This window comes from Somniosus microcephalus, chromosome 2 (assembly GCF_052327205.1).
Source record: "Somniosus microcephalus isolate GS21.2 chromosome 2, FLI_Smic_1.0, whole genome shotgun sequence".
NCBI classification, from domain to species: domain Eukaryota; kingdom Metazoa; phylum Chordata; class Chondrichthyes; order Squaliformes; family Somniosidae; genus Somniosus; species Somniosus microcephalus.
In genome coordinates, this window is record NC_140988.1 from 220,234,120 (window position 1) to 220,249,460 (window position 15,341).

General features: G+C 45.9%; 1 protein-coding gene across 5 annotated transcripts in view; it reads left to right on the forward strand.

The window, feature by feature from the left end:
• LOC147123235 (glucosamine-6-phosphate deaminase 2) overlaps positions 1–15,341 on the forward strand; it is a 45,854-nt gene that overhangs the window by 18,112 nt on the left and 12,401 nt on the right. For all 5 annotated transcript variants that reach the window (XM_085969553.1, XM_085969563.1, XM_085969581.1 and 2 more), the window contains one exon: positions 9,891–10,065. In XM_085969553.1, the coding sequence (XP_085825679.1) occupies positions 9,891–10,065 (175 nt within the window). The remainder of the gene's footprint in view (positions 1–9,890; positions 10,066–15,341) is intronic.

Consider the following 15,341-nt stretch of genomic DNA (forward strand, 5'->3'; position numbering starts at 1 on the left):
ACAGAAGGAGGCCTTTCGGCCCATCGAGTCCATGCCGGCTCTCTGCAGAGCAATTGAGTCAGTCCCATTCCCCCACTCTATCCCCGTAGCCCTGCAAGTTTATTTCCCTCAAGTGCTATCCAGTCTCCACTTGAAAATATTGAGTGTGACCACTTCCGTCGGCAGCGAATTCCAGGTCCTCGCCACTCGCTGTGTTTATAAAAGAAAAAAAAGTTCTTCCTCACATCCCCCCTGTATCTCTTGCCCAAAACCTTAAATCTGTGCCCACTGGTCCTTGTACCATCAACAAGTGGGAACAGCCTTTCCCCGTCTAGCCTATCCAAACCTGTCATAATCTTGTACACCTCTATCAATCACCCCTCAACCTCCTTTGCTCTAATGAAAACAAATCCAGCTTCTCCAACCTGTCCTTGTAGCTAAGATTCCCCCATCCCCGGAACCATTCTGGTAAATCTTTTCTGCACCCTCTCAAGGGCCTTCACATCCTTCCTAAAGTGTGGTGACCAGAACTGGATGCAATACTCCAGTTGTGGCCTAACCAGCGCTTTATAAAGATTCAGCATAACTTCTCTACTTTTGTACTCAATACCATCTATTTATTAAACTCAAGATCCCATATGCTTTGCTAACCACTCTCTCAATATGTCCTGCCATCTTCAAGGACCTATGCACATTAACTCCCAGGTCCCTCTGTCCCTGCACACTCTTTAAAACTGTGTCATTAAGTGTATATTGCTTCTCCTTGTTCCTTCTGCCAAAATGCATCACCTCACATTTCTCTGTATTAAATTCCATCTGCCATTTCTGCTAGCCTTTCTATGTCCTGTTGCAGTCGATTGGTATCATCCTCACTGTTTGCCACACCCCCAAGTTTGGTGTCATTGGCAAATTTAGAAATTCTACTTTGTATTCCAGTATCCAGGTCATTTATCAAAAAAAGCAGTGGCCCCAGCACTGACCCTTGGGGAACACCACTGTCTACCATCCTCCAGTCTGAAAAAAGCCATTTACTACAATTTGCTGTTTTCTGTCCTTAAGCCAATTCCTTATCCAAGCTGCCACTGACCGACCTATTCCATGAGCCTCAATTTTGTTAACCAGCCTTCTATGTGGTACTTTGTCAAACGCCTTCCTAAAATCCATGTAGACAACATCCATTGCATTCCCTTCATTGATCCGCCCTGTTACTTCATCAAAAATTTCAATTAGATTAGTCAAACATGATCTGCCTTTTACAAATCAGTGTTGGCTTTCCTTAATTAGCTTAAACCTCTCCAAGTGCCTGTTAATTTTTTGCTTGATTATTGTTTCTAAAACTTTACCCACCACTGATGCTAAATTGACAGGCCTGTAGTTACTAGGATTGTCCTTGCACCCTTGAACAATGGTGCCACATTTGCCACTTTCCAATCCTCAGGCACCTCCCCCACATCTAGGGAAGATTGGAAAATTATGGCAAGCCCTTCTGTTATTTCCTCCCCCAATTCCCTTAGCAATCTGGGATGCAAGCCATCTGGACCAGGCGACTTATCCACTCTAAGCATACCCAGCCTTTCTAGTACATCCTGTTTCTCAATTTTCACTCCTTCCATTGTTTCTACCTTTTCCACTGTTACTGATAGCTTGTCAGCATCCACCTCCTTAGTAAACACCGATACAAAGTACTCAGAGTATCCTAGCCTTGCCTTGCGCCTCTAAGCATATAACACCACCTCTGTCGCTAATAGGCCCCACCCCGCCTCTTACTACCCGCTTACTGTTTACATGCCAGTTGACGATTTTTAGGTTCCCTTTTATGTTAACCGCCATTCTGCTCTCATTCTCTCTGCCAATCTTATTTTCATCTTCACTTCCCCTCTCAACTTATTGTATTTGGTCTGGTTCTCCCTTGAAGAATCACCTGACATGCATCATACACCGTCTTTTTTTTTGTTTCATCATCATCTCTATCTCCCTCGTCATCCAAGGAGCCCTTGCTTTGGTTCCCTTGCCCTTCCCTCTTGTTGGAATGTACCTAACCTGTACTTTGAACATCTCCTCCTTAAAGATCACCCAATGTTCCATTACAGTTTTTCCTGTCAGTCTTTGGTTCCATTTTACCCTGGTTAGATCCTTTTGCACCCCATTGAAGTTAGCCCTATTCCAGTTTAGAAGTTCCACTCTAGATTGTTCCTTGCTCCTCTCCATTGCTAATCTAAATCTTATGATACGATGATCACTCGTACCCAAGTGCTCTCCCACAGACAGTTGGTCGACCTGGCCCACCTCATTCCCCAGCACCAGATCCAGCAATGCCTCCTTCCTAGTTGGGCCAAGAACATACTGGTCAAGGAAATTCTCCTGAACACATTTCAGAAATTCCTTTCCCTTTATCCTAGCACTATCCCAATCAATATTTGGGTAATTAAACTCCTCCAATATCACCACTCTAAATATCTTGCATATCTCTGCAATTTCCCTGCAGATTTGCTCCTCTACCTCCCTCTCACTATTTGGAGGCCTATAGATTACCCCATATAGTGTCATCATACCCTTTTTGCTCCTCAACTCTAACCAAATGGATTCTGTCCTTGTCCCCTCAAGAACAGCCTCCCCCCTTTCCAACACTACAATATCTTCCTTAATCAGCACTGCCACCCACCTCCCTTTTTTCCTTCCCTAGCTTTCCTGAACACCTTGTACCCTTGAATATTAAGTGCCCAGTCCTCACCATTTTTAAGCCACGTTTCCGATATTGCCACACGGCTAATTGTGCTTGTAGCTCACCAACTTTATTCACCACACTTTGTGCGTTTACGTACATGCATTCTAAACCCATTTTTGAATTTTTCATAGTCTTTTAGTCTGCTCCTATCTAATATGGTGCTACTTCCACCTCTAGTACTACTTTCTTCTCTAGTACTATGCAACACATATCTTTCATGCACCTTATTCCTCTTTTCTACTCCTATATGCTGGTGCCCATCCCCCTTCCAAGCTAGTTTATAACCTCCCCAACAGCAGTAGCAAACCTCCCCGCGAGAATATTGGTCCCGGCTCTGTTGAGGTGTAACCCGTCCGGCTTGTACAGGTCCCACCTTCCCCCAGAAACGGTCCCAATGCCTCAGGAATCTAAAGCCCTCCCTCCTGCACCATCTCTCCAGCCATGCATTCATCTGTTCTATCCTCCTTTTCCTGTACTCACTAGCATGAGGTCCTGTTTTTTAATCTCTCCTAGCTCCCTAAACTGCCTGCAGGACCTCATCCCTCTTTCTGCCTATGTCGTTGGTACAGATATGGACAATGACATCTGGCTGTTCACCCTTCCCCCCTCAGTGTCCTGCAGCCCCTCAGTGACATCCTTGACCCTGGCACCAGGGAGGCAACATACCATCCTGGAGTCACGTCTGCAGCCGCAGAAACGCCTGTCTGCTCCCCTAACTATCGAATCCCCTACCACTATTGCTCTTCCAATCTTTTTACCGCCCCCCCCCCCCCCCCCCCCGGTGCAGCTGAGCCATCCGTGGTGCCATGGACTTGACTCTAGCTACACTCCCCAGCGGACCCGGAACAGAATACTGGCTGGAGAGCGAGATGCACTCTGGGGACTCCTGCAAGACCTGCCTGGTCCTCCTCTTCTGTCTGGCGGTCACCCATTCCCTGTCTGCCTGCATACTCTTAAGCTGCGGGGTGACCACCTCCAGAAATGTACTATCTATGTAACACTCAACCTCGCGGATGCACCGCCGTGATTCCAGCTGCCGCTCAAGCTCTGAAACACTGATCCTGAGCTGCCGTAGCTGGTGTCACTTCCTGCACATGTGGTCGTCCAGGACATCCCACATGGCACAGGATGTGCACTCCACAGGACTGAGCTGCTCTGCCATGCTTCAATTTAATAGACTAAGAACTAACTAAGCAGAAATAAACTTAAAACTAAAACACTCACCAGCTACTCACCAATCGGCTCCTTCCCTTGGGCTGACGTCACTTTTTGTATTCTGACGTCACTCTTTTGGATTCCGCCTCTGCTGAGCCACTGCCTCTTTTGCTCTGCTCCAGCCCAGGTCCACTGCCTCCACTTCCTCGCGCGCTCTCTACAGGGCCGCTGCTCCTGCTCCCCTCGCCGCTCAAGGTCGTTTAACGTGGTGGATGGGGTGCCAATCAAGCGGGCTGCTTTGTCCTGGATGTTGTCGAGCTTCTTGAGTGTTGTTGGAGCTGCACTCATCCAGGCAAGTGGAGAGTATTCCATCACACTCCTTACTTGTGCCTTGTAGATGGTGGAAAGGCTTTGGGGAGTCAGTAGGTGAGACACTTGTCACAGAATACCCAGCCTCTGACCTGCTCTTGTTGCCACAGTATTTGTGACTGGTCCAGTTAAGTTTCTGGTCAATGGTGACCCCCAGAATGTTGATGGTGGGGGATTCGGCGATGTTAATGCCGTTGAATGTCACAGGGTGGTGGTTAGACTCTCGCTTGTTGGAGTTGGTCATTGCCTGGCACTTGTGTGATGCGAATGTTACCTGCCACTTATCAGCCCATGCCTGAACGTTGTCCACGGCTTAACAACAGAAAATGCTGGAAGTACTCAGCAGGCCAGGCAGCATCCGTGGAGAGAGAAACAGAGTTAATGTTTCAGGTCTGGGACCCTTCATCAGAAACTGAAACGTTAACTCTGTTTCTCTCTCCACAGATGCTGCCTGGCCTGCTGACTATTTCCAGCATTTTCTGTTGTTTCAGATTTCCAGCATCCGCGGTATTTTGCTATTGTCGTCCACATCTTGTTGCATGCGGGCATGGACTTCTTCATTATCTGAGGAGTTGCGAATGGCACTGAACACTGCAGTCATCAGCGAACATCCCCATTTCTGACCTTATGTTGGAGGGAAGGTCATTGATAAAGCAGCTGAAGATGGTTGGGCCTAGGACACTGCCCTGAGGAACTCCTGCAGCGATGTCCTGAGGCCGTGATGATTGACCTCCAACCACCACAACCATCTTTGTGCTAGGTATGACTCCAGCCAGTGGAGAGTTTCCCCCCCAATTCCCATTGACCTAGGGCTCCTTGATGCCACACTCGGTCAAATGCTGCCTTGATGTCAAGGGCAATCACTCACCTCACCCCTGGAATTCAGCTCCTTTGTCCATGTTTGGACCAAGGCTGGAAACATAGAAGATAGGAGCAGGAGTAGGCCATTCGGCCCTTGGAGCCTGCTCCACCATTCAATGAGATCATGGCTGATCATCCAAATTCAGTACCCTGTCCCTGCCTTCTCCCCATATCCCTTGATCCCTTTAGCCTCAAGAAATATATCCAACGCTTTCTTGAATATATTTAATGAACTGGCCTCCACCGCCCTCTGTGGCAGAGAATTCCACAGGTTCTCCACTCTCTGGGTGAAGAAATTCCTCCTCATTTCATTCCTAAATGGCTTACCCCTTATCCTTAGACTATGACCCCTGGTTCTGGACTCCCCGGCCATCAGAAACATCCTTTCTGCATCTAGTCTGTCCAGACCTGACACAATTTTATAGGTTTCGATGAGATCCCCTCTCAATCTTCTAAACTCCAGTGAGTATAAGCCCAATGGACACAATCTCTCCTCGTACATCATGCCTGCCATCCCAGGTATCAGCCTGGTGCATCTTCGCTGCACTCCCTCCCTGGCAAGAACGTCCTTCCTCAGGTAAGGTGACCAAAACTGCACACAATACTCAAGGTGCGGTCTCACCAAGGCCCTGTACAACTGCAGCAAGACATCCTTGTTCTTGTACTCGAACCCTCTTGCTACGAAGGCCAACATACCATTTGCCTTCTTAACCGCCTGCTGCACCTGCATGCTTACCTTCAGCGACTGGTGCACAAGAACACCCAGGTCTCTTTGCACTTCCCCTTCTCCGAATCTATTGCCATTCAAATAATAATCTGCCTTCCTGTTTTTGCCACCAAAGTGGATAACCTCACATTTATCCACATTATAGTGCATTTGCCATGTTTCTGCCCAATCACCCAACCTGTCCAAATCGTACTGGAGTTTCATGACATCCTCCTCACAGCATACCCTCCCACCCAGCTTTGTGTCGTCTGCAAATTTGGAGATTTTACATCCAATTCCCTCGTCCAGATCATTAATATATATTGTGAACAGCTGGGGTCCTAGGACTGATCCTTGCGGTACCCCACTAGTCACTGCCAGTCACTGCCTGCCACTTGGAAAATGGCCCGTTTATTCCAACTCTTTGCTTTCTGTCCGCCAACCAGTTCTCTATCCAAGTCAATACCTTGCCCCCAATCACATGTGCCTTAATTTTGCACGCTAACCTCTTATGCGGGACCTTATCGAAAGCCTTCTGAAAGTCCAAATACACCACATCCACTGGTTCTCCCTTATCTATTTTACCAGTTACATCCTCAAAAAATTCCAGTAGATTAGTCAAGCATGATTTACCTTTTGTAAATCCATGTTGACTTTGTCCGATCCTGTCACTGCTTTCCAAGTGCTCTGCTATTACATCTTTTATAATAATGGACTCTAGCATTTTCCCCACTACCGATGTCACGCTTACCGGTCTATAATTCCCTGCTTTTTCTCTGCCACCTTTTTTGAATAGTGGGGTAACATTAGCTACCCTCCAATCCATGGGTACTGTTCCAGAGTCTATCGAGTTCTGGAAGATGACCAGCAATGCATCTACTATTTCTAGGGCCACTTCCTTAAGTACCCTGGGATGTAGATTATCAGGCCATGGGGATTTATCGGCCTTCAGTCCCATCAATTTTCCTAACACCATTTCCCTACAAATACTGATTTCTTTCAGTTCCACCCTTTCATCAGACCCTATGTTCTGCGGTATTTCTGGGAGGTTATTTATGTCCTCCTTTGTGAAGACAGAACCAAAATATGTATTTAGTTGGTCTGCCATTTCTTTGCTCCCCATTATAAATTCCCCTGATTCTGACTGCAAGGGACCTACGCTTGACTTCACCAATCTTTTTCTCTTTACATATCTATAAAAGCTTTTACAGTCAGTTTTTATGTTCCCTGAAAGCTTGCTCTCATATTCTATTTTCCCTTTCTTAATTAGTCCCTTTGTTGAATCCTAAACTGCTCCCAATCCTCAGGATTATTGCTTTTTCTGGCCAATTTGTATGTCCTCTCCTGGGATCTTATGCTATCCCTAATTTCCCTTGTTGGCCACGGTTGAGTCACCTTTTTTTGTTTTATTTTTATGCCAAACTGGGATGAACAACTTCTGTAGTTCATCCATTCGGTCTTTGAATGTTTGCCACTGCCTATCCACCGTCAACCCTTTGAGTGCCATTCCCCAATCAGTCCTACCCAACTCGCTCCTCAGACCATCGTAGTTTCCTTTATTTAATGAAGTCTGGAGCCGAGTGGTCCTGGCTGAATCCAAACTGGGCATCAGCGAACAGGCTATTGGTGAGTAAGTGCCGCTTGATAGCACTGTCGACGACACCTTCCATCACTTTGCTGCTGATTGAGAGTAGACTGATGGCACGGTAATTGGCCGGATTGGATTTGTCCTGCTTTTTGTGGACAGAACATACCTGGGCAGTTTTCCACATTGTCGGATAGATGCCAGTGTTGTAGCTGTACTGGCACAGCTTGGCTAGAGGAATGGAATAGATTCGAACAGATCTAGGTGCTCAAAACTGGATATCCGCGAGGCACTGTGGGCCATCAGCAGCAGAATTGTATTCCACCACAATCTGTAACCTCATGGCCTGGCATATCCCTCACTACCATTACCATCAAGCCAGCAGACCAACCCGATTCAATGAGGAATGTAGAAGAACATGCCAGGAGCATGATTGGCACCCCATCCACCACCTTAAACATTTACTTCCTCCGCCAACGGTGTACTGTGGCTTCAGTGTGTACTATCTACAAGGTGCAAAAAAGCATGTGCAGAGGCTTCTGGAGAAGGAAGCAGATCTGCTGGAAGTCGTGTTCAAGTTGGAACCAGCCACCGAGGAAAGAATAGGATTTATTTCCTGCAAAAGAAAGTTCCAGGAGTTAAAGGAGGATGTCAAAGATGGTAATCTTAGGAGTACTGCCAGTGCATTATGCTAGTCAGTATAAATTTAATGAGTTAAATGCATGGCTAGAAATATGGGTGAATTTCCGTAAGGGATTTCCCAATCATCTACCATTATTTTGGAACAGTCGTGGAAACCCCCATAAAAATGACAAACATGCCATTTGCGTAGTTTTCCAATATTTTCGTGGCTCTTCTGCCAAAGTTATGGCGGGTGGGCAAGCAAATGGGAAAACCTCTACAGAAATTCACTCCCATGGTGTAGGGAGAGAAGGTTCAGATTCCTGGGGCATTGGGACTTGGGTGAGCTGTAGCAAAGGGACAACCTACACCTGAGTAGCTAGGACCTATATCAAAAAGAGCTTGCATTTATATAGTGTCTAATGTTAATAAATGTCCCATGGCACTTCACAACTATGTGAGGAAAATCGTTGTCAACCCACAAGAGAGAAGAGGAGGGGTGACTCAGGCTTGGTCAAGACTTTGAGAGGGGTTTAGGCAAGGAGTTCCAAAGAATAAGACCAAGGGAGCTGAGCAAGATCGGCAAGTCCTTGGATAAATTTATAGACCACAATTTGTAATGCGTTTGGGGGAGTGGTTAGGAGTCCGTGCAGTTCAGCAAGAAGGAGGTGACGAGTGAGCAGGATTTAGTGTGGGACAGGATACATGCATGTAATACTGAATTTATACAAGACTTCACCTAGGTTCCTGTTGCAATTTTGGGCACGCCGTTCTAGGAACAATATAAAAGTAATGGAAAAAGGTGCAGGGATACTACCAGGGGTAAGGGGTCAGAGATCTGAGAGGAACTTGAGAAGTTAGCTTTATTTATGGAAGATGAAAAGGTTGAGGGTGATCTGCTTGAAGGGTTACGATGGGGTAAAGAGAGAGATTGTTTCCATTGGTCAGTAGGATGGTCATGAGGGAGTATAAATTTAAGATAATCATTAAAGGGGCGGTTAGGAAAAAGAACCGTTGCACAGAGGGTGGTTAGATTGTGGAATTCTTTCCCACAAGCCACTGTTGAAGTAGAGTTCATATAATTTAGAACGTGTATAGATAATTGCTTGAAATAGAATATTAAAGGGTGTGAAAATTGATCAGGAATATAGGCTTAGACTAATATGGAGAATAACACTGGCACAGATGTGATGGGCCAAAAGGCCTCTCTCTTTGTTCTAACATTATGTATTTCTATCTGTTTCCTGTGGTTTTCAGTCTGAGTTATCTCACTAAGGGGTTTCCACATTGATGGCATGAACAATTTGATGGTCAGTTCAAGGTTAGCATAGCAGAGGCTTTAAATTATATCACCTGCCAACACTTGGCCTGAGATTGACCATGGTTATTGTCCTAAGGAGTCAGGAGCAGAATAAAAGAGGAAGAAGATATGAAATAACCTGAACAACAACAAAATGTCAGACTGAGTATACCAAACCTTCCTGAAGACTACATTTTTGCATCGAACAGGCTTAGTTTGATCTTTCTTTTCAGAAGAGATTGACTGTTGGTACTGAAACAATTCTTTATACTACAAAATCTAGATTGTAAATTATACACCAATGGATAACCACTATTTAACTGATTTGGCAGTATGAATTATAGATGGGATTTTATGATCACATTTGTTTTGCTAATCATTTGAGAAGTAGATCTGAGTTGGTTTTAGAACTTGAAAGAAAATGATACCTTTCAGTCTATCCTTTTTTCTCAGATGTTAGTTTATTAATTAAGCTGTTAATATATAGCTATAATTTCAGCTTTGCCTAGAAGAAACAGAAGATATGAAGATTAAACAAACTAAATTATTATATAGTGCTCAATTAGTTTTGACACTTTTATATTTGCAGGTCATGATTCTCATCACAGGAGCACACAAAGCGTTTGCATTGTACAAGGCAATAGAAGAGGGAGTCAATCATATGTGGACCGTTTCTGCCTTCCAGCAGCACCCACATACCACCTTTGTTTGTGATGATGATGCTACCTTAGAGCTTAAAGTTAAAACAGTAAAGTATTTCCAAGGTAGGTAAAGATGCACAAGATAAGAACTGGAAAAAATGACACTTTTAGATGTGATTGAAGCTGAGCATAAGGGGTCAAAATTTTGTCCTTGGCACTCCCAGCATTGAGCTTTGCCCAGCAGGAATGCATATCAGGAATTCAGGCGTGTGCTTCCCACAATTTTCTGTTTATTCTCGTTGGGAATGCATTCCTAGAAGTCCAAATTCATAAAGGAGTAACTCCTTCTAAAATTGCCTCCTTGTGGTGGTATTGCACCACACGCCAGTACTGCTGCCGCAATTTGAGGCTGTTCGCATCTGTGGCATGCAGGATGACGGGGTTCCATGCCTCCTTACTGAAATACTTGCAGGATCGCTGGGTATCCGCCTCCAACTTCTACTGATTAATTAAAAACTACCAAACCTTTCTTCAATGACATTAGAGCAGGTTGCCTGTGTTTTAATAAAAATGTGTATAATGTGGGCTAATTCTGCTCCCGGTGGGAAATGAAAGCAGTGCAGATAATGCCATTCATTTGCTTTCTTTTATTGATGTCCAAAATGAGAGAGCAAAAAATAATAAGACTCGACACTGCAGAAACCCTCCTCATTTTGAACCATTTTAAATGTATTTTTCACATCCTTTTAAATTGATAGCCATTGTTCTTTGCCAAAAGAGCAAACTGAAGACCTGCTACCAGTCCTATGTCAATGTGGTTTGTGAGCATATTTTCCAAGATTTAGTATTGTGGCACATGATGACACCTGATCATTGACCATGTGCAAACCTATTGGTAGGATAATTAAATAAATCTGGAATAAAAAGCTAGTATCAGTAATGGTAATCATGAAACTATTCATTGTTGTTAAAAACCCATCTGGTTCACTAATGTCCTTTAGGGAAGCAAATCTGCTGTCCTTACCTGGCCTGGCTTATATGTGACTCTAGACCCACAGCAATGTGGTTGACTCTTAACTGCCCTCTGAAATGGCCTAGCAAGCCACTCAGTTGTAACATACCGCTGCGAAACACAATAAGAATATAACCGGACGGACCACCCAGCTTCGACCTTGGCACTGGCTACGGACATGGCAACAGCACACCCAGCCCAGTCGACCTTGCAAAGTCCTCCTCCCCAACATCTGAGGAATTGTGTCAAAATTGGGAGAGCTGTCCCACACACTAGTCAAGCAACAGCCTGACATAGTCATACTCACAATCATACCTTTCAGCAAAGTCCCAAACTCCTTCATCACCATCCCTGGGTATGTCCTGTCCCACGGGCAGGACAGACTCACCAGGTGTAGTGGCACAGTGGTACACAGTCGGGAAGGAGTGGCCTTGGGAGTCCTCAACATTTACTCCGGACCCCATGAAGTCTCATGGCTTCAGGTCAAGCATGGGCAAGGAAACCTCTTGCTGATTACTGCCTACCACCCTCCCTCAGCTGATGAATCCGTACTCCTCCATGTTGAACACCACTTGAAAGAAGCACTGAGAGTAGCAAGGGCACAGAATGTACTCTGGGTGGGGGACTTCACTGTCCAAGAGTGGCTCGGTAGCACCACTACTGGCGGAATCCTGAAGGATATAGCTGCTAGTCTAGGCCTGCGACAGGTGGTGAGAGAACCAACACGAGGGAAATACCTACTTGACCTTGTCCTCACCAATCTACCTGTCGCAGATGCATCTGTCCATGATAGTATTGGTAGCAGTGACCGTTATGGTGGAGATGAAGTCCCGTCTTCACACTGAGTACACCCTCCATTGTGTTGTGTGGCACTACCACCGTGCTAAATGGGATAGATTCAGAACAGATCTAGCAGCTTATAACTGGGCATCCATGAGGCGCTGTGGGCCATCAGCAGCAGCAGAATTGTATTCCACCACAATCTATAACCTCATGGTCTGGTATATCCCTCACTCTACCATTACCATCAATCCAGGGGACCAACCTTGGTTCAATAAGGAGCGTAGAAGAGCATGCTAGGAGCAGCACCAGGCGTATCTAAAAATGAAGTGCCAACCTGAGGAAGCTGCAACACAGGACTACGTGCATGCTAAAAAGCAGAAGCAGCATGCTATAGACAGGGCTAAGCGATCCCACAATTAACAGATCCGATCAAAGCTCTGCAGTCCTGCCACATCCAGTCGTGAATGGTGGTGGACCATTAAACAACTAACGGAAGAAGTCTCCATGAATATCCCCATCCTCAGTGATGGTGGAGCCCAGCACGTGAGTGCAAAAGACGAGGCTGAAGCGTTTGCAACCATCTTCAGCCAGAAGTGACGAGTGGATGATCCATAGCTGCACTCCTCCTGAGGTCCCCACCATCACAGAAGCCAGCCTTCAGCCAATTCGATTCACTCCACATGATATCAAGAAATGGCTGAGCGCACTGGATACAACACAGGCTATGGGCCCCGACAACATCCTGTCTATCGTGCTGAAGACTTGTGCTCCAGAACTAGCCGCGCCTCTAGCCAAGCTTTTCCAGTACAGCTACAACACTGGTATCTATCCGACCACGTGGAAAACTGCCCAGGTATGTCCTGTCCACAAAAAGCAGGACAAATCCAATCCGGCCAATTACCGCCCCATCAGTCTACTCTTAATCATCAGCAAAGTGAATGGAAGGTGTCATCGACAGTGCTATCAAGTGGCACTTACTCACCAATAATCTGCTCACATGCCCAGTTTGGGTTCTGCCAGGACCACTCTGCTCTAGACCTCGTTACAGCCTTGATCCAAAGGAGCTGACTTCCAGAGGTGATGTGAGAATGACTGCTCTTGACATCAAGGCAGCATTTGACCGAATGTGGCATCAAGGAGCCCTAGTAAAACTGAAGTCAATGGGAATCGGGGGGGTGGGGGGAAACTCTCCACTGGCTGAAGTCATACCTAGCACAAAGGAAGATGGATGTGATGGTTGGAGGTCAAGCTTCACAGCCTCAGGACATTGCTACAGGAGTTTCTCAGGGCAGTGTCCTAGGCCGAATCATCTTCAGCTGCTTCATCAATGACCTTCCCTCCAACATAAGGTCAGAAATAGGGATGTTCGCTGATGATTGCAGTGTTCAGTGCCATTCACAACTCCTCAGATAATGTCCATGCCCGCATGCATCGAGACTTGGACGACGTTCAGGCTTGGGCTGATGAGTGGCAGGTAACATTCGCAGCACACAAGTGCCAGGCAATGACTATCTCCAACAAGCGACAGCCTAACCACCACCCCTTGACATTCAATGGCATTACCATCGTTGAATCCCTCACCATCAACATTCTGGGGGGTCACCATTGACCTGAAACTTAACTGGACCAGCCACTTAAATACTGTGGCGACAAGGACAGGTCAAAGGCTAGGTATTCTGCAGCGAGTGTCTCACCTCCTGACTCCACAAAGCCTTTCCACCATCTACAAGGCACAAGTAAGGTGTGTGATGGAATACTCTCCACTTGCCGGGATGAGTGCAGCTCCAACAACACTCTCAAGGAGCTCAACACCATCCAGGACAAAGCAGCCTGCTTGATTGGCACCCCATCCACCACCTTAAACATTCACTCCCTCCACCACCAGCGCTCCGTGGCTGCAGTGTGTACCATCTACAAGATGCACTGCATCAACTCCCGAAGGCTTCTTCGGCGGCAGCACCACCCCCCCCCCCCCCCACCAAAACCCGCAACCTCTTCCTCCTAGAAGGACAAGGGCAGCATGGGAACACCACCACCTCCAAGATCCCCTCCAAATCACACACTAACTTAGAAATATATCGCCGATCCTTCATAGTCGCTGGATCAAAATCCTGGAACTTCCTATCTAACCGCACTGTGGGAGTACCTTTACCAGATGGACTGTAGCTGTTCAAGAAGGCGGCTCACCACCAGCTTCTCGAGGGCAATTCGGGACGGGCAATAAATGCTGGCCTTGCCAGCGACGCCCTCATCCCATAAATGAATAAAAAAAGAGGATAACGTAATTGGACTACATAAACATAATCTAGTGCCTTCGTTCTTTTATAAACCTCAATCAAACCACTTCTAAGTTTATGCTTCTCTAAAGTATAGAGACCCAGCTCATTGAGCTTATCTGGGTAACTAAGGTGTTTTAAACTGGGAATTAATCTTGTGACGCTCCTCTGTACCCTTTCCAAAACCTGAATGTACTACAAAACAAACAAATTTCAGAAGACTTCATTATATTTCACTTTGTTCATGTTTGAATTCTATAATGATTATGTAATTCATATATTTCTTTAAAACAGCTTTGTGTGTCATCTCTATGTTCTAATACAAACCCAGAACTGCAGTAAACATGAAATTCTGTTACTTACAATTTCCCTCATCCATGCCTTTGTTACCGCTAGACTTGACTAGTCCAACGCACTCCTGGCCGGCCTCCCATCTTCCACCCTCCATAAACTTAAGCTCATCCAAAACTCTGCTGCCTGTGTCCTAACTCACACCAAGTCCCATTCACCCACCACCCCTGTGCTCGTTGACCTACATTGGCTCCTGGTTAGGCAACGCGTCAATTTCAAAATTCTCATCCTTGTTTCAAAATTCCTCTGTTGCCTTGCCCCTCCCTATCTGTAACCTTCTCCAGCCCCACAACCCTCATAAGAACCTAAGAAATAGGAGCAGGAGTAGGCCATTTGGCCCTTCAAGCCTGCTCCACCATTCAATAAGATCATGGCTGATCTACCTCATCTCCAATTTCCTGCACTATCCCCATATCCCTTGATTCCCTTAATATTCAAAAATCTATCAGTCTCTGTCTTGAATATACTCAACGACTGAGCCTCCACAGCCCTCTGGGGTAGAAAATTCCAAAGATTCACCACCCTCTGAGTGAAGGCATTTCTCCTCATCTCAGTCCTAAATGGCTGACCCCTTATTCTGAGACTGTGTCCCCTGGTTCTAGGCTCCCCAGCCAGGTGAAATATCCTCTCTGCTAAGAATTTTGTATGTTTCAATGAGATCACCTCTCATTCTTCTGAACTCGAGAATATAGGCCTAGTCTACTCAATCTCTCCTCATAGGACAATCCCCCCATCCCAGGAACCAGTCTGGTGAACCTTGATTGCACTCCCTCTATCGCAAGTATATCCATCCTTAGGTAAAGAGACCAAAACTGTACACAATACTCCAGGTGTGGTCTCGCCAGGGCCCTATATAATTGCACTAAGTCGTCTCTACTCTTATACTCAAATCCTCTTGTAATAAAGGCCAACGTACCATTTGCTTTCCTAATTGCTTGCTGTACCTGCATGTTATCTTTGTGATTCTTGTACAAGGA